At 38.8% G+C, this 24,412-nt stretch overlaps 1 protein-coding gene across 2 annotated transcripts in view; it reads right to left on the reverse strand.

The window, feature by feature from the left end:
* Positions 1-24,412, reverse strand: part of SIN3A (SIN3 transcription regulator family member A) — a 65,421-nt gene that overhangs the window by 35,065 nt on the left and 5,944 nt on the right. For both annotated transcript variants that reach the window (XM_059058876.2, XM_059058874.2), the window contains exons 2-3: positions 8,753-8,974; positions 3,992-4,168 (exon numbers count right to left, since the gene is read on the reverse strand). In XM_059058876.2, coding sequence (XP_058914859.1) covers positions 3,992-4,168; positions 8,753-8,941 — 366 coding nt within the window. In that variant the 5' untranslated portion in view covers positions 8,942-8,974. The remainder of the gene's footprint in view (positions 1-3,991; positions 4,169-8,752; positions 8,975-24,412) is intronic.

The following is a 24,412-nucleotide window of genomic DNA, read 5'->3' on the forward strand; positions in this document are numbered from 1 at the left end:
AACAGTTCAGTTTGGCTAGAGGATCTGTGGTGAAAAGGAGAAATGGTGGTATGAAGAGTGACAAGAGATAACACAGGAGAGGATGCAGGACCTAGACCCTGAAAGGTCTGGTAAATCTTGTTAAAGAGCAATTTAGGTCTTCCCTGGTGGCGCAGTGGTTAAGAATCCGCCTGCCAATGCAGGGGACACGGGTCTGAGCCCTGGTCTGGGAAGATCCCACGTGCCGCGGAGCAACGAAGCCCACGAGCCACGGCTACTGAGCCTGTGCTCTAGAGCCAGCAAGACACAACTACTGAAGCCCGCATGCTACAACTACTGAAGCCCATGCACCTACAGTCCATGCTCTGCAACAAGAGAAGCCACCGCAACGAGAAGCCCATGCAATGAAGAATAGCCCCCGCTCGCAACAACTAGAAAAAGCCCGCGCGCAGCAAAAAAGACCAAACGCAGCCAAAAATAATTAATTAATTAATTAAAAAAAATAGCAATTCAGATTTTTATCATCTGCACTTTAGTGTACTCAATTTGGTTACAGTGTTGAGAACGAGTTGGTGCAAGGCAGAATAGATTAAAAGGAGGTAAAACCAGTCATTGTATAAGGCTAACTCATGTGTGAACACGAGTGGCATGAATTATAGTACTGACCAAGGAAAAGAGAGAAATGGACAGATTCAAAAGCTTTTCAGGAGATAGAAGTAACAGGGTTTGGGGACTGACTGATTGACATGGGCGATAAGGGAGAGGGAGCATTCACTGAATTATAACTTATTTCGGCATTCACAAAACGGAACAAGTTTGAAAGGCTAGGAAGTTATGAGTGTGACTTAAGTTTTAGTTACTCAGGAGATATCCAAGGGAACTGCCTACTAGGTGTACCTTACATACTTTGGGATTATTTTTAATTATGCAAAACATCAAGTTTAGGAAAGTTTCACAAGTAAACATCTGATTTGATAAGCACTACTTTTGTGATATATTGTGAAATAGAACATTTATGTTCAAATAAGCCATTAAACAGTATTCCAAGAGTTGCCCAAACTTCCACTATGGCCATGGTTAATCAGAGCATTTCAGTGTTGCTATAGAACAGAGTGTATACTTGGTCAATACCCACTCATTTGATGGTTGGTCTTTTGGTAGTTTAGAAATAACTTGACAATTTTGTTGAAATTCAATGGACTATTTAATTCATATTCAGAATTTTCCATATTGAAATGGTTCATTAATGACCAAATTGATGGAACTTAAAACTCACTGAGTTTGCAGAAGAAACAAAGACTATGGAAGATATTTAAGAATAGCATTCACAGTCACAACAGAGGAGTTATCAAAAATAAACAAATACACAAAAAATTAAAAACAAAAAAAAGCACTCGGGCTTCCCTGGTGGCACAGTGGTTGAGAGTCCACCTGCCGATGCAGGGGACACGGGTTCGTGCCCCGGTCCAGGAAGATCCCACATGCCGCGGAGCGGCTAGACCTGTGAGCCATGGCCGCTGAGCCTGTGCTCCGCAACAGGAGAGACCACAACAGTGAGAGGCCCGCATACCGCCAAAAAAAAAAAAAAAAAAGCACTGTATGGTGTAACATAATTAATACACAGAGGGAAAAAGTGCTGAAACCTGAAGGAAGGAAATTATATGTGATGTGTGTGTGTTTGGAAGAAAAAGGTACAGGTCATAATGAACCACTGTTTAAATATTAGTTATAAAATAACACTACACTTAAAAAAGCCAGCATGACACCTACATTATCAATAGAAACCTGCATGTAAGAATACTGAGGAAATCCTCTAGTTACCTGAAGTGTAGTACAACTCTTTAAAAAAGAACATATATGTTCTAGGAATCACAGCTTAGAAAAAAACAACTTGGAACTAGTCATTTGAAAGCTGCAAGTTTAAGGAGGCGCTTGGGGAGGCTCTTAGATTCTGCTGATGAATTTTCCTGGCTCACTTCAACAGGCATTTATTAGTAAGGTCCCTAACCTCCTGAAGTCCACAATCTTGTTGGGGAGACAAACACAAACAACTGTAAAGAGACCTTGCTAAATATGTGCCAAATATGTATGCTACTGGCATTCAACAAATAACTAAATCACACCAAACATGCCTCAAATTATTCAAATCTTCCTTGTCATCAATCTGCCAAAGACAAAAAAGAAAGTATAGACAATGTTGATGCTTGAAATAACCTAAGTGTTCTCACTGAACACTTCCTTATTATAGAATATAAATGATTTATTGAAGTTGATTCAAATGCTTATAAAGCATTTTAAGACTGATCCAAAAATGGCAAGCAATGTGAGAATACTGAATGAAATTCCATGGAGGCACAAGAAAGCATTTCACCTCTCCTCATTAGAAAGGAAATTCAACAAGTTATTATGCCCAGGAATCACATTCAAGAGCTTGTAACTAAAAGAACAGAGCAAGAAGACCTAACTCTACCTGTGACTCACTCTATAACCCCAACTCTAAAGCCCTTTCATGGTTCCTTGACAGCTTCTGTAAAACATACAAAGCACACTCTATATACTTATACGCAAGTGAGGAAAGAGAATAAAATAGGTGCTATACACCTTTGATAGGACTGACTGGAAAAGGGATATAGAAATGAATATATCTTTTTGTTAGTTTAACAGTAAGTTTGTAAGCTCTTTTGCAACATTAAGGTATTAACTGCTGAATACAGTATTAATATGGAATTAAGTCACACCAAACCAACATTAAAAAAAATATTTTCAGGACTTGGTGAAGTGCTAAGTCCATAGCAATAATACATTTTGGTACACAACCATCACTCTACAAGCAGAGAGTAAAAATGTTTTAAGGAAAACATCAATATAGCTTACAAATATTTTCCCAAAGACAGAGCCCAGAGTAAAGTTACAGGCCCAAATAATTTGTACTCTTTAAGAACTATGCTTATGTATAATCAACTCTTAATTACTAAAGCTAATATAGACAGGGTAAATTTTACAAAATCCCTCTATATAGCTTAGCTTTGGTGTGCTTTTTATTTATGTAACATTTAATTTCCTTAGGCCAATATTAAAGTTCCCAAGAACCCAAACCAATGAGGGCAGGAGTCAGGGAGAACTAGATTAAGTATCAAGGAAAAGAGAGGGCCGAAATATTTGCTACACAAATATATACTTCAAGGATATATTGTTCATTCCTACTTACAAGATACTCGATATAATTAGTCTGGTATGACCAAATAAAGATCCAATATCTTATCTCTTTATAGTTCTTTATTTTATATTTCTTGTACTAGATTCTAAATTTTATACAAATGTAAAACTAGAAGAAAATGAAATCTGGAAAACTTGTTACCACAATCACACGTTTTGAAAAGTAACACTCAACAGAGAGAGGTTAGCTGGGAGTACAAGCTTCACTTCTCCACAGATGCCTCATGAATTTCAAAGTGGTGAAAACCTACAGCATATACTCAGCAGATCAGATGAAAACACTGACACTTCATTCACAATAACAGCCTTTCCCAAACTTCATAAAGGTTCCCCCAAAGGAGCATGTGTTTTACTAAGGATGGACTTGATGATCCCAGCCAATTTAGCTAGTCATAAACAAGAATAAAAAGATTAAACCATAATACCGGGCCCATTAAGTATACAGGACTGTAGCCAACTATGTGTATGTTAATAAAACCTTATTCCACGCTAAGAACTAAGAGTTCAAAAGGAGGCATCCAAAAAATGGACTTTATTTTATATGAAAATAGCCCCTCAGTCCTGGAATGTTTGAATACCATGCATTCATCCATTCCAAAAACATTTCTTGAATGTATTTTCTGGATCAGGCACTGGTGCTAAGACAGGAAATCTAAGTAGGTTTCAAAACAAAAACAAAGTAAAACTTCTTGTGATTCAACCCTCCCAGTCTACTGTTAAAAGTTGTTACACCACTACCAATAGGCTGAAGCCAACGTTGCTTGCTAAGAGAGAAATGGAAGGAGTTGAATACCACCTTGAGCCTCTGAAACTGCTGCTGTCCCTGCACTGGTGCAACTGGTGGAGCTGGATGAGCATGACTCTGGACCACCTGGCCTCCATGGGGCTGCACAGCTGTTGGGTGATGATGGCTGCTATGAACTGCTGCTATGGTGGGCCCATGACTGCCGGAGCTCTGTGGAACGGCTGAAACCTGGAATGGACAAAATACAGATAAGAAGCTTCAAGCTTTATGCATTCTTCCTCAGATGCCGCTAAAGAACATGCACACATATCTTTGCATACACAAAGATAATCAGAAACTCAAATTTCCCACAAAAGGGAACTGGTGAAATAAATTATAGCCCACCCAGATTACAACAGAATTCTGCAGCTATTAAAAATTATATAGCTCAGCACATCTCAAACAATCTGTGGTAAAGGACAAGTTTTTCTTTTTTCTTAAATTCCAATCCACCATGGACCACTACTTTTATAAAATACAATAAAAATGAATTACTAGGAAAGTGAGATAAAAAATACATAAGCCCATAATTTTCATTACTAGATTTTACAAATATAAAATTACAATGTCCAATTGCTATAAAAGTTTCTAAACACGCTCCATTTCTGTACTTATCTCATTACAGACTAGTATGAAAGTATTCACATCAGCCATCTGTGGACCACAGTTTGAATAGCACTGCTATAGATGCATATATATCATTTAACATTTAAAAATGTTCACAATCCATAAATTGAATGTATTCATGTGTTGCATATGGATTTAAACTTTTAACTAATTTTTTAAAGCACATTATAAAGCAGTATATATAATACACTAAGGATAAATTAGGAGTTTGGAATTAACATGTACACATACTATATATAAAGTAGATAACCAACAAGGACCTACAGTATGGCACAGAGAACCATACTCAGTATCTTTTAATAACCTGTAATGGAAAAGAATTTTTAAAAGAATATATATATATATATATGTTCTTTTTCTGTATCACTTTGCTGTACACCTGAAACTAACACAACACTGTAAATCAACTATACTAGAATAAAAAAATTCTTAGTCAACACTCAGAAAAAAATACAATTAAGATTTTAAATCCTAGACAACAAATATATAGTAAAATGTTAGCATTTTATCTTGTGGTAGTAGGATTAGAGAAGATTTTTATTTTGTTTTACTTATGCTGCTTATCCTCACCTGCTACTTTTTTTTTTGGCCACACTGCACAGCTTGCTGGATCTTATTACCCCTACCAGGGACTGAACCCAGGCCCTGGCAGTGAAAGCGCTGAGTCCTAACCACTGGACCACCAGGGAACTCCCTTATTTGCTACTTCTAAAATTAAAACTTTAAAATTTCTTCCAAATAGTTGGTGGTTTGGCGTCAAACATATTTCTTTTCTATTCTCTCTTGTCCTCTTATAAGTTCAGGAGTAAAATAAAAGCACAAGCCCCTTTCCTTCTATTTCTGTTGCAAGAAATGCTATATAAAATTTCCAAAGCTTTTAACATTTTCCTATTTCAGAACTGTTAATCACTGCGGAAAACAACTAAGGACAATATACCTGATTTGTCACATCTCCAAAATAAGGAGACCAAATAACATGACACCTTAAAACAATGTAAGCTGTGTACTACAACTTAAGAGAGAATGTTTTTTCCCAAGTCCCCACAGATTTATAAAGATTATCCTGGGCAGAGCGGAGGGTGGGCAATAGAGCAACTATTTACAAATCCACAGAAACAATAAACATTAGGAGTAAAAAGAAACTATTTAGACAATTCTAAAAGCTCTAATCTATCTCTCTCAAGAAGAGTTATTATTCTGAGCTTCTATATTCCAACATGCATGTGCTGGACAGGTTTTTACAAGACTTAATTGGAGTTTATAAATATTTGAGATGGCTGGTTTTATAAGAGCACATTATAGTTTCTAGTATAGGAATAAATGTAACTATCCCCAGTGTAGGAAAAAGTCCTGAACTAGTTCAGATAAAAGTAATCACCCAGGAACTTCCCTGGTGGTCCAGTGGTAAAAAATCCACCTTACAATGCAGGGGACGTCGGTTTGATCCCTGGTCAGGGAACTAAGATCCCACAAACCTCGGGGCAACTAAGCCCATGTGCCACAACTACTGAGCTGGTGCGCCTCACCTAGAGAGAGAAAACCCGCACGCTGCACCGAAGAGCCCATGTGCCGCAATGAAAGATCCAGCGTACCACACACAGCCAAAATAATAATAATAATAATAATAAATAAATCTTTAAAAAAAAAAAGTAATCACCCAAGGAAAACACACAACTTTTCTTTCCTCTAAGTCCTAACCTAACGATTTGATCTGTAACAGTCCTCGGACTGCTGCACCCAGCCCCATATGAAGGCACTATACTGCTTCAAGGGGGACTCCAAAGGAGGAGTGACACCTAAGGAATTACCATTTCCTATTTCACCTGGGTTTTCCTCTTCCTTGATTGTTTTCTTATAATAAATTCCTAGAAATGGAATTGCTAGGTAAAAAAATAACTAAAGACTCTGACACAAAACTGTCAAATTGCTCTCAAGGAAGATTATGCCAATTTATGTTCCCAGTACTCGCCAAACCATTTTATTTTTATTTTTTTAATTTTTACTTTATTTTTTTCTGGCCATACCACATGGCTTGCGGGATCTCAGTTCCCTGACCAGGGACTGAATCCAGGCCACAGTAGTGAAAGCCCGGAATCCTAACCACTAGGCCGCCAGGGAACTCCCATGCCAGCCAAACCTTTTTAAAAGTCACTAATAACTTAGGTAGAAGAAGGCCTCTCCAGACTAGTTAAATAAATTATGGTTCAGACTGACCTGGAATGGAATATTATAAATGCAATAATTTTTTTTAAATGCAATGATTTTTTAAAAACTTACTTGGATCTATACACATATTCAAGTGGAAAGTTGTCCACTATATATTAAGTGAAAAGAATGAACAGTAGAAACAGTTACACTGTATGGTCCAAATTATGTGGAGAAGTGTATCTAAATAATTAGGCAGGTCAATAAACATATGCTTGTATATGCATACAAAATTTTGGATACCTGAGAAATGCACCAGTGGGATAAAGTCTGAGGGGTCAGAAGTCACATTATATCATTTTTCTTTAAATGGTGATATTTACTTTCATATAATTAAAAAGGACAAAACACAAATTTCTTCCATTTTTACAGAACAGAGTGAACAGACAAGAGATGAATGATCAGTTGTTGATCAGGATATGCAATGATAGGAATATAGAGTGCTATGTAAATATAAATAAATTGGTACAGCTTTGGGACTTCCCTGGTGGTGCAGTGGTTGAGAATCTGCCTGCCAATGCAGGGGGACACGGGTTCAATCCCTGGTCCAGGAAGATCCCACATGCCGTGGAGCAACTAAGCCTGTGCACCACAACTACTGAGCCTGCGCTCTAGAGCCCAAGAGCCACAGCTACTGAGCCCACGTGCCACAACTACTGAAGGCTGCGCACCTACAGCCCATGCTGCGCAACAAGAGAAGCCACCACAATGAGAAGCCCACGCACCACCACAAAGAGTAGTCCCTGATCGCCACAACTAGAGAAAGCCCATGCGTAGCAACAAAGACCCAACGCAGCCAAAAAAAAAAAAAAAAAAAAAAAACACCACAACAAACTGGTACAGCTTTGAAAAACAATTTGACATTACCTGCTAAGGGTGAAGATGTGCACACCCTATGACCCAGTAATCCCTCTCCTAGACACTCAAGAAACTTCCTACTTTGCCCTCAGACCCACTGAGTGGTCTGCAAAAACAAAGAGCTTGCACCAGGATGTATACCAACTACTTCACACAGTTGTGCTTCACAACTAAGCACACTGTTTAATTCCACTGCCTTTTACAATTCCTATAGCAAAACCCTCTTGATAAAAAACATAGTGCATTGCCTTATATTCTGTTGCAAGTTTGTCTTGTCACTGTGAATTGCCACTGTTGAGTACCACTGCACTAGGAGAACCTAAGAACGTTCACCACAGTTCCTGTCTAACAGGAAAAGTCTGGAAACAGCCTAACAGTCCATCAACAGAAGAATGGATAAATTAATTGGATATATTAATATAATTCATAACTAAGTGAGAATGACTCAATTGGTCACATACTAAATATGGATGTCTTAGGAACCACACTGAATGAAAAAAAAAAGTGAGTCAAAGAAGAAAATATACGTTTTCATTTATATACAAGTTCAAAAATACCCAAACTAAACAACTTTATTGTCTAGAGGTATAAACAAAATGATTTTATATAGCACAGGGAGTTCTACTCAATACTCTGTAATGGCCTAGATGGGAAAAGAATCTTAAAAAAGAGTGGATATATGTATATGTATAACTGATTCACTTTGTTATACACCTGAAACTAACACAACATTATAAATCAACTATACTCCAATCAATCAAAAATAAATAAATGATTTTTAAAAACTAAAGAAAGTCAAGGGAATAATAAACCCAGAGTTCAGATTAGTGGCTACCTCTAAAGGAAGGGAAAAGGAGAAGGGATCAGGGAGAGACAGTAAACTTCAAAGGTCATGACAACATTTTTTTTTTAATGTGCATGGTAAATACACAAGTGTACATTGTTTACATTATTTTTTATACCTTACATATATCTCATAAATAAGTTTTTTAATATCTGAATGTTTAATAAAACATTTTTTAATTGGGTAAAATCACCAGTGTTCCTCTTTCACCCCTAGTCCCTTGATGGGCTCCAGTTTACCTGGTAACTGGGTGTCACAGAGTACTGAATTCCTGTGGCTGACTGCATGGTCTCAGACACCGCTTCATACACAGGAGGGGCAGGGGCAAGCACCCGGTGCTGGTGAGGAAAAGCCTCTGTGCTACCAGGAATCCGACGCTGCTGGGCCGCATACACCGGTGACTCCTGGTCATCCAAACGTCGCTTCATTCTGCACTCATGCTCAGGGATGCACTACAAAACCTGCAGAAATGAAAAGCAATGACATGCAAACCAATTCGCACTCCAATACAATGTGTACAACCAGTCACCCAAACTGGTATAAGCTCAACTCCCAGAATCAATGATTATCTACTTCATCCTAGAGATAATCACTGGGAAGTTTTGTGCATGCTGGTGCGCACACTCCCAACAGTGGTAGATTATCATAACTGAAAGACAAAATTTAAATAATAACATAGTTTGAATTACGCTGGTACTACAGAGTTGAAAAATAACCTCCAATTTAAAAACACAAAGATACACCTTTCTTTATTCTCTAGTTTTGTCAAGTGTCATCATCCCTAACATTAATTATATCATTCACATGCTATAAAAACACTGAAGTGTTTCTTCCTAACTCCTCTCAAAAGCTAGTACTATAATTCCCATCTACTTTTAAAAATATGAATTGTTGGGGGCTTCCCTGGTGGCACAGTGGTTGAGAGTCCGCCTGCCGATGCAGGGGACGCGGGTTCGTGCCCCGGTCCGGGAGGATCCCACGTGCCGCGGAGGGGCTGGGCCCCGTGAGCCATGGCCGCTGAGCCTGCGCGTCCGGAGCCTGTGCTCCACAATGGGAGAGGCCACAGCAGTGAGAGGCCCGCGTACCGCAAAAAAAAAAAAAAAAAAAAAAAAAAAAAAGAATTGTTTCAACAATTAAATGGTATCATGGTAAGAACACCAGGAGTAAGAGGACAATGGTTCTAGACTTGGCAATTTAAGAAACTATGTACACCTCAACAAGTTCCTCCTTCCATGTGAGTTTGTTTCTCCGAAAATAAAATAAGGTTGAAATAGACCATTGCTAGGGTTTCTCCTGACTCTAACATTCTTTAATCCTAAAGTGATTCCAGAATTCCTTAGTTTAATAATCCCCCTGTAGGGGAACATTTCCTTTCCTGCAGCACACAAAAAGTCTGATAAACACTATGGCCAGGAATCCAGATGGGTCTTTTCAGAGCTTTTCCAACATCGGTATCATTAATATAAGGATATCAATAAGAAAGAATGCTCCAGTCATCCAAAGGCAAAATAGGGTCAAGGCCTACCACATTTTTGGTCCCCCAAAAAATCTTTAAAAAGACACCACTACTGTGGTAAGATTAAAATTACAGTAACATATCTCACAAGCCACTCCCTCTCCACCTAAAGTAAGGCTCTTTTTAAGACTGGGGTTGGGGGACTTTTACCTACTTTCTACACCCACCCATACCTTTTTTCTTCATTCCCTGGGACCATGCATGCTCTGAGGGGAAGCAGTCCTCACAACGACTCCTCATGGCTGCTTCACTCCTTCTCCGTCCTCACCATCATCCTCAACCTGCCTGACACTCGAATGCTCAGCCTTGAAATAGTGTCTTGGGTTTTTCTCACACTTTACAAACCTAAGTTAGACTCTGACACAGGAGCACAACTGTTTCATTTGCAAGCCAGCCATTTTCAATATTATCTTTCTGTAAATCGCAAGCTATAAATATCCTTTCTGTTGACTATAACTTATTTATTTATTTAGCCACGCTGTGCGGCATGTTCCTCTACAAGGAATCGAACCCGCACCCCCTGCATTGGAAGCGTGAAGTCTTAATCACTGGACCACCAGGGAAGTCCCTATTGACTATAACTTTAGATCAAAGGACTAAGTCTCCCAAATTTCTATGAACACTCAATCTCAAACTACTTGGGGATAAGTCTAATAAATGGACAAGACTGAAAAGTCTTAAAGACTTTTTGGCTGCTACTTCTACGTATACCCATGATCTAGATCACAGTTTGTTTTTAGGTTCCACTGGCTTGAAACTTAGATGCTTAAACACATCTGAGATTAATCTCTGGAACCAAAAGCCAGTCAATACCTCATAAATGGAAAACCAAATTTAGATCAGAAGAGCACAGCATAGGACTATGGAAAAAAACTAAAGTACCTGTCAAGACCTGGATTCTAGTCCAAACTCTGACTTGAAGCTGTGTAACTTTGGTCCTGCTTCCTTATTTGCAAAAGGATGTAATTAGACTACTCTAGTGATTGCCAAATGCTGGTCTGTGGACAAGTCTATAGGAAAATGAAAAAGGGGGGGGGAGGGGATTGCAGTGAGTTTTTCATAGGTTAAGTATTAAAGAACTATGCTTTATTCTGAGATCATGTCCTATCTTTTAGCTATTAAAATATCATTTCTTTTATAAAGTGACTGTGATTCTATAAAGTATTTAACTTCATTTGCCTCTACAGAGTTTGCCTGTAGAGTTTGCCTTCCAGACCATCTCTATGACACTATAGAGGCCGCCCAGGGTCTGCACTTTCTCTGAACTGTACTTTACTTCTTTAACAATAACCACTCTTAATTCTATTCCCTAAGTGGTTCTCAAATCAATTGCTTCTTCTCTAGTCATACAGACACGCCCTCATTTCAAGACCATATCATCCCTCACCTCAATTGTTACCAACACCCTCCAGCCTCTCTCCCATCTAGTCTACCCTCTACACTGCTTTCAAAATGGTCAGCCTCAGGACTTCCCTGGCAGTCCAGTGGGTAAGACTCCGCGCTCCCAACGCAGGGGGCCTGAGTTTGATCCCTGATCAGGGAACTAGATCCCGCATGTGTGCCGCAACTAAGAAGTCTGCGTGTTGCAACTGAGGATCCTGCATGCTGCAGTGACGATCCCGCAAGCTGCAATGAAGACCCAGTGCAGCCAAAATAAATAAATAATAAATAAATTTTTTTTTTTTTTTAAAAAAGGTTGGTCTCAAATGCAAATCCAATCCAGCTGTAAATCCATCATCTTAAGTGATGGCTTCCCATCATTTAAGAAAACAATCAGGAATTCCCTGGTGGTCCAGTGGTTAGGGTTCGGCACTCTCACTGCTGAGGGTCTGGGTTCAATACCTGGTCGGGGAACTAAGATCTCAGAAGCCGCGCAGCATGGCAAAAAACCCCAAAAAACCAAAAACAAACAACCCCCCCCCAAACAAAACAACAATAACAACCTAAATTCCTTAACTTAGCCTTCAAAATTCTTCCTTACTCACTGGGGGGACAATTTAACTTACCAATTATATCCTTTCAGTCCCCACCCTATCATCCAGGCCTGTCAAGTGTCTTCCCACTCCCCTAAACAAGCCTCAAGTCTATAAGCTTCAAGGTAGAGTCCTTTTCAACTCTTTCTGCATTTCCCACATTCCAGACACTCATCACAGATGCTCAAATACTGTACAAGCAGAAGGGAAAGATAACTAATAGTTAACATAATAACAGCATATACTGAATGCCAAGCACCATTCTATACAATTTACCAATAATAATTTAATCCTTAAAACAACCCTATAAGCAAGGTACTACTATTCTCTATTTTATAAATGAGAAAACTGAAACACAAAGATTAAAATTGCCCAAGGTTGTACAGCTAAAAGGCAAAGCTGGGATATGAATCCACAAAATGTCTCCAGAGCCTGGATTCTTTTTTTAAAAAAATTGTATACAGAAGTATATCCTTTAAAAAAATTAATTTATTTGTTTATTTTGGCTGCACTGGCTCTTCGTTGTGGTGTTTGGGCTCTCTAGTTTTGGCGTGAGGGCTTCCCTAGTTGCAGGACAAGGGCCCTAGAGCACACAGGCTCAGTAGCTGCAGTGCATGTGGGCTTAGTTGCGGTATGTGGGACCTTAGTTCCCCGATCAGGGATCGAACCCAGGCCCCCTGCATTGGGTGCGTGGAGTCTTAACCACTGGACCACCAGGAAAGTCCCCAGAGCCTGGGTTTTTAACTACCTCACTATCCTGCCTCACACAGAAGAGGAGAAAACAAGGAGGAAAGAAGAGTTCCTTTATTTATTTAAGACACACATGCATTGAGCAACTTCAGCTTTAAGCCTCACACACTTAGCTCATTCATCCTTTCTTCAGCCTCAACCCAACAGCAGGAATGCTTTGGCAGCACTCATCCATTCAGTTAGCAAATACTTAGGGAGCAGATATGAAGGTGGCAGATGATCTCAGCCCTTGCCCTAGAAAAGCTTAAAAACTAGTTGGAAAGACCATATACAGCCTCACTAGTATTCAAAGAAATATAAAGTAAAATGATTTCCCAAAGGAACTGCCAAAAATTAAGAGAATGATGATATTCAGCGTAGGTGAGAATGCAGGGAGATACTAGTGTAAGTTTTAATTGTTATAGACTATGTGGTTGGCAACTTGCAGGCTTTCATTAAATTTTTAAATTAAATTGAAAATGTGCATACCCTTTAATCACCTAGCAACTCCACTTCTAGGTCTCTATCCTATACATCTGCCAAGTATATTTACTGCAGCAAAGTATAAAAAATTTAAATGTCTATCAATAGTTAAGTAAACTAGATCCATCCATATAAGGAAAACTATGTAGCAATTAGAAAGATTAGGGTTCATCTACAAGGAAAGCTGTCCTGGACATAGTAAGTGAAAAGAATAAGCTACAGAATATATACAGGGTGATCTCAACACATACACAATGTACTCTTAAGATTTGTGCATTTCACTGTATATAAATCTGCATCAAAAGGAAAAGGCTAGAAACAAGCATTGAACTCTAGATAAGGAAATGCATGCTCAGGTACTTAGACGAAAGTGTAAGGAATTCCCTGGCGGTCCAGTGGTCAGGACACCACACTTTCACTTTCATGGGCCTGAAAAAAAGAAAGTGTACTAATGTCTGAAATGTACTTAGAATACCATCAAGAAATCAGTTTGGATTAATAGATGGAAGAATGGATAGATGGATATATGATAAAGGAAGTACTGTAAAAATGGTAATGGCAAAATCCAGGTAGTGTGTATATATGGGTGTCAACTATAAAATTACATCAAATCTTGGGAGGAAAAGCTAACAATACAAACTAGTTCGCAAGTGGTACTAATAAGCACTAGAAACTTGGCAGGGAGAAGAAGTGTGTACAGTGAGAAAGAGTCTACAGAGAAGGTAAATGTTATGTCTTGAAAATTAGGGATGAATTAGGGCATGGGGGATACAGGATGAAATTAAAATATTACAGTAACTTTGGACTTACAGGCAATAAACAGCTATTTAAAATCTTTGCCAATTCATTCATCCCACAAATAATTCCCGAGTGCCAGGCCCTGTGCTTAGTGTTGGGGCTCCAGAACTGAATAGGACATTTCCTGATCCACAACAACTAAGTCTTCCATATCTAACTGCTATCAGTTGGTGTGCTCCTCACAACAGTCCTGTCACACGAGCACACCCAGAAGCCTTCGATTTAGAGGCAAACTAATACTCAAAGAAATTAAGTGACGTTTTCAAGGTCACATAGCTGGTTAAAGGAACAAGATGGTAGATAGACTCTTTCTCCTTGGAGTACATATCAATCTGGAGTAGAAATGTAAGTATTTGAATGCCAAATGATGGAGCCACAAGAGTCAGACAGAAAATTACTTTCAAGCCCTGCTTCAGCTGACATGATTTTCATCTGCCACTACGGTCTCCAACTGTTTCAGATTTGAAGCTTACCCTGTTATCAAAACACTAGTCTAAGAAGACGGAATTTTAAAAGGCACTTTGAGGGACAGAAACTAGTAAAGAGAGACTAATGTGAACAAACAATGGCACAGAACACTACATAGTCATCTGGCCATGTGTTATAATAAAAAGTGGGAATAGTTCCAAATCATCATGCAAAGAAATCATAATTCCCAAATAAAGTAAGCAGAGCAGGATAATTCTGATATTGCAGGGGAGTATTCTGGAGTAGGGCAAGACAACTGATGAGCGAATGTGACACGTCTCGGACAAATGTTAAGAAGGGCAGAGGTAAAAGCTAATCTTTTCAGAACAAGAAAAATAAAAACCAATTTTCTAGTTTTACAACCTAAATGTCTTTAATCACAATAAAGAGTTGGCCTCCTAGAAATCCAGACATCTCTCCATAATTATTAGAATCCAAATGGAAAATCCAACTTTAAAGAATCTTTTCATTTAAATTAAATTTCACAAATTGGCTTAAATGGAAACAATAGAATTATTTCAGTCAAGATAAGCTCAAAGTAACAGTGCGTATGAAACAAACCACCTTATTATGGAGGGTTTTAAGTCTACATGCTACTTTCTTTTTGAAATGCATTTAATTTATAGTTGACCCTTTAGTGCCTCTTGATTCTGTGTTGATATTATCCTGAATTAGGCACACTTTAAAGTTCTTTCATTTATATAATAAAAGAAAAAAATATGAAATTATTCTCTTTCCTGGTGTTCAACATCACATGAAATCACATAAAATTGTGCCCTGGTCAGTTTATTTCAATGAATACTCTTGAAAAAATGGAAGGCTTCTCTTCAAAAGCAAAGAAATTTTTATCAAAGCATTAAGTGAATGTAATTACTTCAACCCAGTAAAACTGCCTGCCATAGTCTACTTCAAAATCTGTCCAAAGATCCACTTCTGGATTTAAATCTGCTAGAAAATGAAAAAAGTGTTCCAGAATGAAAAAGTCAATCTATTTATATTTCCCATACTACTCAGAATAATCACTCAACAAAATTAACAACCCATTCTTCTCAAAACACTATAATATCTGATACCCAAGCCTCCCCTGAAAGTAGTTTCACATTCTTCTGATGAGGTGGTCCCCCAACCTGGGGAGATTTTGCCCCCAGGGTGCATTTGGCAATGTTGGAAGACATTTTTGGTTGTCACAATTTCAGAAGAGGGGTGCTACTGGCATCTCATGAATAGAGGCCAGGGATGTTGCCAAACATCCTACAGTGTACAGGACAGCCCCCCACAACAAAGAATTATTCAGCCCAAAATATCAATAGTGCCCAGGTTGAGAAACGATGTAATATAATGACAATCCCATTTGACATATACCTTTTGTGAACTTTGGTGGAGTTATGTTATACTACAGTGTGACAACTATTTTTAACAAGGTGACTCAGGACAATTATTTTGTATTTGCAGACAATAACACTGCTTTCTTTATGACATGTGATTCACCTTTAACCCTCAGTATACCACAAAAAGTTAATTACATTATCATTTATCATTTGGGCTAAAAACACCTTTATTCGAAATTTTAGTAAGAATTTAGGACTTGCCTGGTGGTGCAGTGTTTAAGAATCAGCCTGCCAATTGAGGGGACACGGGTTTGATCCCTGGTCTGGGAAGATCCCACATGCCGTGGAGCAACTAAGCCCATGGGCCAGAACTACCAAAGCCCAAATGCCTAGGGCCCGTGCTCCGCAACAAGAGAAGCCGGCGCACCGCAAAGAAGAGTAGCCCCCGCTCACCACAACTAGAGAAAGCCTGTGCCCAGCAATGAAGACCCAACACAGCCAAAAATAAATTAATTAATTTAAAAATAAATTAATTAGTTAATTTAAAAAAAGAATTTAAACGGCAAATCCAAATTTTTATTCTGTATTTTCCTGGTTTTGAAGATATAAATACCCAAAACAGGCACTATTCTTTACAATGCAACTGACTAGTCATCAACTGTCACGGATGAACTTGGAACATAGCCATTCTATAAACTTTGATTCTAGATTTCAGGTAAATCTCAAGTAAAGTTCTAGCTTACTGTCACTTTTGGGTTTGTTTTTTAGTCCCCTCACATGATCAAACACAACTTTGAAAACTTAATTTTGCTGAAGAGACGACGATCATCTTTTTTGCTCCACAAATGCAAGCATTCTCAGTTTTAGACTAATAAATACCAATTAAACTATCAATCCAATGATTTTTCTTTTTCATTTCTACATGTTTCCTTCCAGTCACCTCCATACACACACCTGTCTTTGGCATCTGTCCACTTACAAACCACATCAAGTAAGTTTTGGTATAAAAACATCACAAAAGATGAAAGAACACCATTGCACATGCTTTTAGCAAATTGGAATGGTTTGGATTCTTGTTGAAAATATTGCACTCTGGGGACTTCCCTGGTGGTCCCGTGGCTAAGACTCCACACTCCCAATGCAGGGGGCCCAAGTTCGATGCCTGGTCAGGGAACTAGATCCCACATGCCACAACGAGGATCCTGCATACCACAAAGAAGATTCCCGCGTGCTGCAACTAAGACCCCGCACAGCCAAAGAAAGAAGGAAAGAAAGAAAATATTGCATTCTGAAGTCCTTCCTGTTGAATGACTCCTCGATGAGGACATCATACTCCCCGCTCACACCCCGCCCTCAGAAGTATACTGTCCACTCATAAATTCTTCAGTTTGAGAAAATTCATCTAGGATACCATCATCTGAAGACTCAAAGTCTGCAGCTTGGCTTATACTATCAATTCTACCATCATCATTACAGCCTACAGTGTTGCTATCTGTTGCACTGCTTTCATCTATTAGTTCCTCTAATAACTGTGAAATGTCTTCCTCTGTTAGTTTTCTGGTCTTTGCCATTATTGGAGGAAAACAAAAGATTACGGGTTATCAAACATGTTGAATGAAAACTTAAAAAAACTGTAAAAATAGTAGTATAAAGAACTGTCATATCCTTTTCACCCCAATGGTAACATCTTACAAAATGTTTAAGATGGCATCCCCCTGGGCTTCCCTGGTGGCGCAGTGGTTGAGAGTCCGCCTGTTGATGCAGGGGACACGGGTTCGTGCCCCGGTCCGGGAAGATCCCACGTGCCGCTGAGCGGCTGGGCCCGTGAGCCATGGCTGCTGAGCCTGCGCGTCCGGAGCCTTTGCTCCGCAACGGGAGAGGCCACAACAGTGAGAGGCCCGCGTACTACAGAAAAAAAAAATTAAAAAAAAAAAAAAAAGATGGCATCCCCCAACTTCTTGTACACTTTCTTGAAAGATGCTGTAATGCTTTGGGCAAAGAAGTAAGAAAATTGAAGTAGTGATGACTTATTTTACTACTGCATCATCCTTCTAGGCAATTCATCATTCTTCCATTTTCTTATTATTTTAGTTTCTTGGGTTTTTTTTAGCATAGTTGGAAATAATTGATGAGTAATGATAAAGTAATTCCTAGGATGATAAAAGACCAAAATGTTTCAAGATATAGGATAACTAAGATCATCAATATCCTACAATATAGGTCAGATGTATAAGCAGTAATAGCTGAAATGAGTTTATTCCATTATAAAGAAAATAAGTAAATTTTCTCTTCGTTCTTCTGAAGACCTCTAATAAAGAATAAAGTCATTAAATATAAATCTTTACAAGTTGTTAATACTGCTCAAAAAGAAACTGATCACTGTACTATGGCAATTCTTTGTATTATTTTTTGCAACTTTTTTTAAGCCTAAAATTATTTCGAAATGAAAAGTTTAGGAACTTCCCTGGTGGTCCAGTGGTTAAGACTCCTCGCTCCCAATGCAGGGGGCCCGGGTTCGATCCCTGGTTAGGGAACTAGATCCCACATTGCCACAACTAAAAATCTCATGTGCTGCGACTAAGAACTGGCACAGCCAAATAAATAAATAAATAAATTTTTTGAAGTTTTAAAAATTTAAGTATTAATAGTAGGGGAATATAAAAGAAGGAAATCATTGTGTATACCTATTCTCAAGTACATTAACATTTAGTTTGTGTGACAAGGTTTCTATAAACTAACTAGGAATGGTATAAAACAAGACTAAGTGTAACAGAAGATACACTAGCTGAAGTTATAAAGAAAGCATTATAAAGAATAGAACGCAAGGTAGTTCTTAAGATGATAGGTAGATGTGTCACTCACCTCATACTGCCTCTATCCTATTAGCTATATTTCTGCCCCTACACAGACATGGGCACACAAACCTTTAACCATCTTTGTATCCTCCACCATGCTTAGCATAGTGCTTTGCTGTGATGGAAACCAAATAATTGATTCACACATGCATGCATCCTCTAATATTTATTGAGCACATACTATATGCCAGGAATTGTTCTGGGAGCTAGGGATATAGATGTAAATAAAACAAAACTCTCCTCCCTCAGGAAGTTTACATTTTAGTGGGAGAAACAGACGAGATAATAAACAGTGTTCAGAATGTCAGACAGTGACGAGTGCTAAGAAGAAAAAGCAGAGAATTTTTGAAATTTTAGATAAGGGTGACCAAAGAGTACCTCACTAATATAAAGTAACTTCTGAGTAAATGAAGTAAGGAGTTACCCATGTGGAAATCAGCAAAGAACCATTACAGGCAGAGGGGACAGCAAACGTGAAGACTCTGATACACATGTGTTTGGTATTTTCCGAGAAAAGCTAAAAGGCCCTGTAGTTGGAGCAGAATGGTGGAAAGATAGACTAGTAGGAAATGAAGTCAGAGAGGTAACGGAGTTGGGGGTAGTAGGCAGGGAGCATACCATGTTTGTTCTCATAGGTCATAATAAGAACTCAGACTGAAATGGGAAGCCGTTGGAGGGTTGTAAGCAGAGAATCACTTGGGTTGCTATCAATATGTTAAGAACAGACTGAAGAGGGGCAATAACAAAGCAGAGAGAACAGTTAAGGTGCTACTGACATAACCCAAGCTAGAGATGTTAGTGGCACTCACTGCTGTAGTTGGGGGCTAGGGGGTGGTATCAAGTTGGTCAAATTCTGGATAGTATTTTGAATATAAAGCAAATAGTATTTATTCACTGATAGACCACGTGTGAAAAAGAGAGAAGTCAAAGATGCCTGTTAGAGGGCTTCCCTGGTGGCACAGTGGTTGAGAGTCTGCCTGCAAAGATGCCTGTTAGATATCCAAGAGGAAATATGAAGTGGGCCACTGGATTTGTTCATCTACAGTACAAAGGAGAGGTCCCCAGGGAGAGACAGAAATTTGAGAGTTATCAGTATTGTTTAGATTTTGGAAAGCTAATACAGCACATAGTGTAGCTCTCTATAATCAAGCAGATTCACATTTCTGCACCAAGTGGGACAACGTAGAACAGGTTGTCCCCCTAAATTAGTTGTGGAACCAAACTTACCAAAAAACAAACAAACAAAAATTCTTGCATTTCAGAGTTGCAGATAAGAGATTGTGGCTCCGTATATCCTTCAACAGCCTGCAAGTCAGTAAGCCTGGCACCTGGAGGATACCAGCAGGACTGAGGAAACATCCATTGCCACAAAGCTGATAAATACAAGTAACATGCAGGCACACACACAGAAAAGGGGGTGAGGAGTACAAAAGCAAAAGAAGGGAGGGGCAAAAAAGAGATGTATCAGTTAGAAATTGCTACCAATAAATGCCTAACTAATTTTGAAGCCAACTAAACAGAGGTATCCTCTAGTTAGCAAACTTTAAAATGCCATTAGAGTTCAGGTTGTAAACTACGTATCTATCACCTGTGTGCCAGTATTGTCCTAGGCACTGAGGCTATCAAGAAAGTAAAGTCCCAATCTACATGAACTGTGAGCCACTGTACAGCTCTCCCTGATGAAAACCAGTATCAGGTTGTTGACCTGCAAATATACAAGGACACACACACAAAAATCTGCATTTGGTTATAACTGACAACAAATCCCACTGGGCATGTCTTTCGTGTGATTTTTTGTTTTTTTCTTGGGGGGGGGGCATGTCTTTTGAAGAAACAGACCCCAAAAGAAAGTTACAAAACTAAAGAAAGTCAAAGGTTTTTTAATGTGTTGTTAAAAGACAATTGAACAGATAACTGTATAAAGACAATTAAAATTCATATTTAAAAAGAAAGATGTCTGTCAGAAAAACAAAACTCCTTGAAATATTTGGAAAGAATATAATGTAATAATGGCAGAACCCTGATTCGGACTACCCAACTCTGCTGCTAGATTAATTTCATTATTTGACCTTAACCTCAACAAAAAACAAACACCCAGAATTAACTACTTAAACTGTAACAAGAAAAAGATTAAAATCCTAAGATGTTACCTCTACTACTCACTTATTACAGTAGCAGAAACAGGAAGGCATGTTAAAGAAAAGAAGTATTAGGAAATAATAGTTGACCATATTAATAATATATCTTCAGCTTGACAGAGTAACAGCAACAAGTTATGCCAAGTCTATAATTTCTTCACTGTGATTCTTTTTTTTTTTTTTTTTTTTTTTTTCACTGTGATTCTTAACTACCTTCCAAAGCAGCTGCAAACTGAAGAGAATAGGACGCACAAACTCTGGAACACAGACAATTCATGTGCCATTTTCAATACAATGCCACCCCTTCTAACATTCCAAAGCACTCTCTGGGGGTATTTTGAGCCTAACAACTCCCTTAAACTAGATCTATGATTTCAGACTCCTCCCTCCTGTTTCTCATTCAGCGTCCCCTCTTTCTCTTCCCACCAAAAGGTGGGCTCTCCTCTGAATTCCTTACAGCTCTTTGTACTTGACTCTTATGCACTCAACTTACACGAATGTGTAGTAAAATCATATTATATGTGTATTTACCTTTCCTTCTAAGAATGTAAACTTCTTGGGAACAGAGACTCTTCCTATGTCAGTCAGTCCAGAGCTATTTTATATGCTCAGTAACCTTTAAAATTGTGAATCACTCTGTTGTACACCTGAAACTTACATAATATTGTACATCAACTATACTTCAATTAAAAAAAAAAGAATGCATTTTGAGGGCTTCCCTGGTGGTGCAATGGTTAGGAATCTGCCTGCCAATGCAGGGGACATGGGTTCAAGCCCTGGCCGTGGAGGATCCCACATGCCTAGAGCAACTAAGTCCATGCGCCACAACTACTGAGCCTGTGCTCTAGAGCCCACAAGCCACAACTAATGAAGCCCACGCACCAAGAGCCCGCGCACCGCAAGGAAGAGTAGCCCCCGCTCGCCGCAACTAGAGAACGCATGTACACAGCAACGAAGACCAAATGCAGCCAAAAATAAATAAATAAATTAAAAGAAAAAAAAAAAGAAGGTACGCTGAGGGACTTCACTGGTGGTCAAGTGGTTAAGAATCTGCATTCCAATGCAGAAGATGCAGATTCAATCCCTGGTCAGGGAACTAAGATCCCACATGCCGCTTGGGAAAATAAGTCCTAACTCCTCCCCCTGCAGCTACTGAGCCCACGTGCTCTGGAGCCTGCGCACCACAACTAGAGAGAAGCCTGAGCATCACAATGAAAGATCCCTCGTGCTGCAACTAAGACCCAACACAGCCAAATAAATAAATTTTAAAAAAGAAAGAAAAAAGAATGCATGTTGACTCAATTTACCTTTAGAATCTGAATCCCAATCTTTTTCCCCAATGTGCTTTCAAAAGCACATTGCTGGGGACTTCCCTGGTGGTCCAGTGGCTAAGACTCCACACTCCCAATGCAAGGGGCCTGGATTTGATCCCTGGTCAGGGAACTAGATCCCACATGCCGCAACTAAGAGTTTGCATGCAGCAACTTAAGATCTCTCATGCGGCAACAAAGAACCTGCGTGCCACAACTAAGACCCAATGCAACCAAATAAATAAATATTTTTTAAAAAGCACATTGCTGCTTCCTCCAAAAATTAAACATAAAATTACCATATGACCTAGCAATTCCACTTCTGGGTATATACCCAAAAGAATTCAAAGCAAGTACTTGAAGAGATATTTATACACCCATGTTCACAGCTGTATTACTCACAATAGCCAAGAAGTGGAAACGACCCAAACGTCTATCGACACATGAATAGATAAACAAAATGTGGATGATGGTGATGACTGCACAACAATGTGTATGTACTTAATGCCACTGAATTGTACATTTAAAAAATAGATAAAATCATAAATTTTACGTTATATACGTTTTACCACAAGTGGAAAACAGAAAAAAAAAAAAAACCCACACTGCTCCTTTTCCATCTACTATCCTTAGACCAGAGGCAGCTGAAGTATAGCATTAAGACCATGGACTCTGGAACCAGAATGTCTGTGTTCGAATTCTGGATTAGCCACTTAGTATATGTCTAACTTCTCTTTCCCACTGTTTCCTCATCTTTAAAACATAGATTTCATAGTACCCACTACATAGGTTGTAGGGAAGACTAAACAGATTAATAAATGTATAATACTTAACTCAGTGCCTGGGGGGTAGTAAAGGGCTCGATAAATGTTAAGTTCTCTTATTATTATTCAAGGAGACAGAGGGTGTAGTCTGAAAAAGCATTTAACATCATCTATGTAAGAATCTACAGAAAATAAAGCGTTAACAAACTTCTGGTTGATGGAGTTATCCAGAAGAGTAAGAAAACCTTTGAAAGCACTGCACTAGATTACTGAATACCATGGACATAATCTTTTAATTCCAACTAAAATGCACAGCCTTTAACATCTGCCTCGAATAAGCTCTCCAGTATCTTGTCTGTTTGCACTTAAGATGTAAACAGGACTATGCTTTGCCAGGAATTTTATCAAATTACTACACACCACCTTCCTTAAAAAAAGAAAAATTTTTTTTTACTCTTTAGGTGAAACCTTCTTAATTACAAAATGCAAATCTCTCTAGGGTCTCTGACTCTGACAAAACTATAGTATATGATACTGATATTTGGAGACAGAAAAAGCATTTATGAAAACTTTCCTAATGCAGCATATCCAGGCTCTTACTTGAATTCTCAAAGCCTATGTGGGACTTCTGACCCTGGTTTGCCAACAGACACCATATTCTTTTTCTTTTTTTAATAACTAAATAAATTTATTTATTTAGTTTTGGTTGCGTTGGGTCTTTGTTGCTGCATGCAGGCTTTCTCTAGTTGTGGTGCGCGGGCTTCTCACTGCGGTGACTTCTCTTGTTGCAGAGCACGGGCTCTAGACACGCAGGCTTCAGCAGTTGTAGCATGCGGGCTCAGTAGTTGTGGCTTGCAGGTTTCAATAGTTGTGGCACATGGGCTTCAGTAGTTGTGGCGCACGGGCTTAGTTGCTCCACAGCATGTGGGATCTTCCCGGACCAGGGATCAAACCCGTGTTCCCTGCATTGGCAGGCAGATTCTTAACCACTGCACCACCAGGGATGTCCCAACATATTCTTTAAGGATATGAATTAGGTCTTTTATGTTTCCCAGCACACAGCATTGCAAATGGTAGGAACAACTATGTGTTGACCAAACTTTCCTCAATGGTAAATTCTCCACTATTTTCACAAACTTTGTCAGTTTATAGCATCAGGAAAAACACCCAGGTTTTCTGTCTCCACACCAGTTCTATACCACAGTCACCATTAACCAAACTAAAAAGCTACTGTTGCCATTGCTACTTCTTTAGCTAAGAAGGTGAGACTTAATCTCTTCACATGAGTATAGCACACGGCACCAAGCTCTCAGTTCCCACCGAGCAAAGCACAAATCCAGAATTTAACTTCAGTTCAGCTAATTAGCCAGTGAGCTTGCTCAGATATTAGTGCATAAATAAACATATTTGTTCCTTGTTTAATTTCTCATGAAAAATATTGAGAACACAAGTAATTTCTCTTAAGAAAAGATAATGTCTCAACTCAGCAAAACCCTCAATTAAACTGGTTCATTAAACTTGAAATGTCCTAAGGCAA

This window comes from Kogia breviceps, chromosome 3, assembly GCF_026419965.1.
Source record: "Kogia breviceps isolate mKogBre1 chromosome 3, mKogBre1 haplotype 1, whole genome shotgun sequence".
Classification (NCBI taxonomy): domain Eukaryota; kingdom Metazoa; phylum Chordata; class Mammalia; order Artiodactyla; family Physeteridae; genus Kogia; species Kogia breviceps.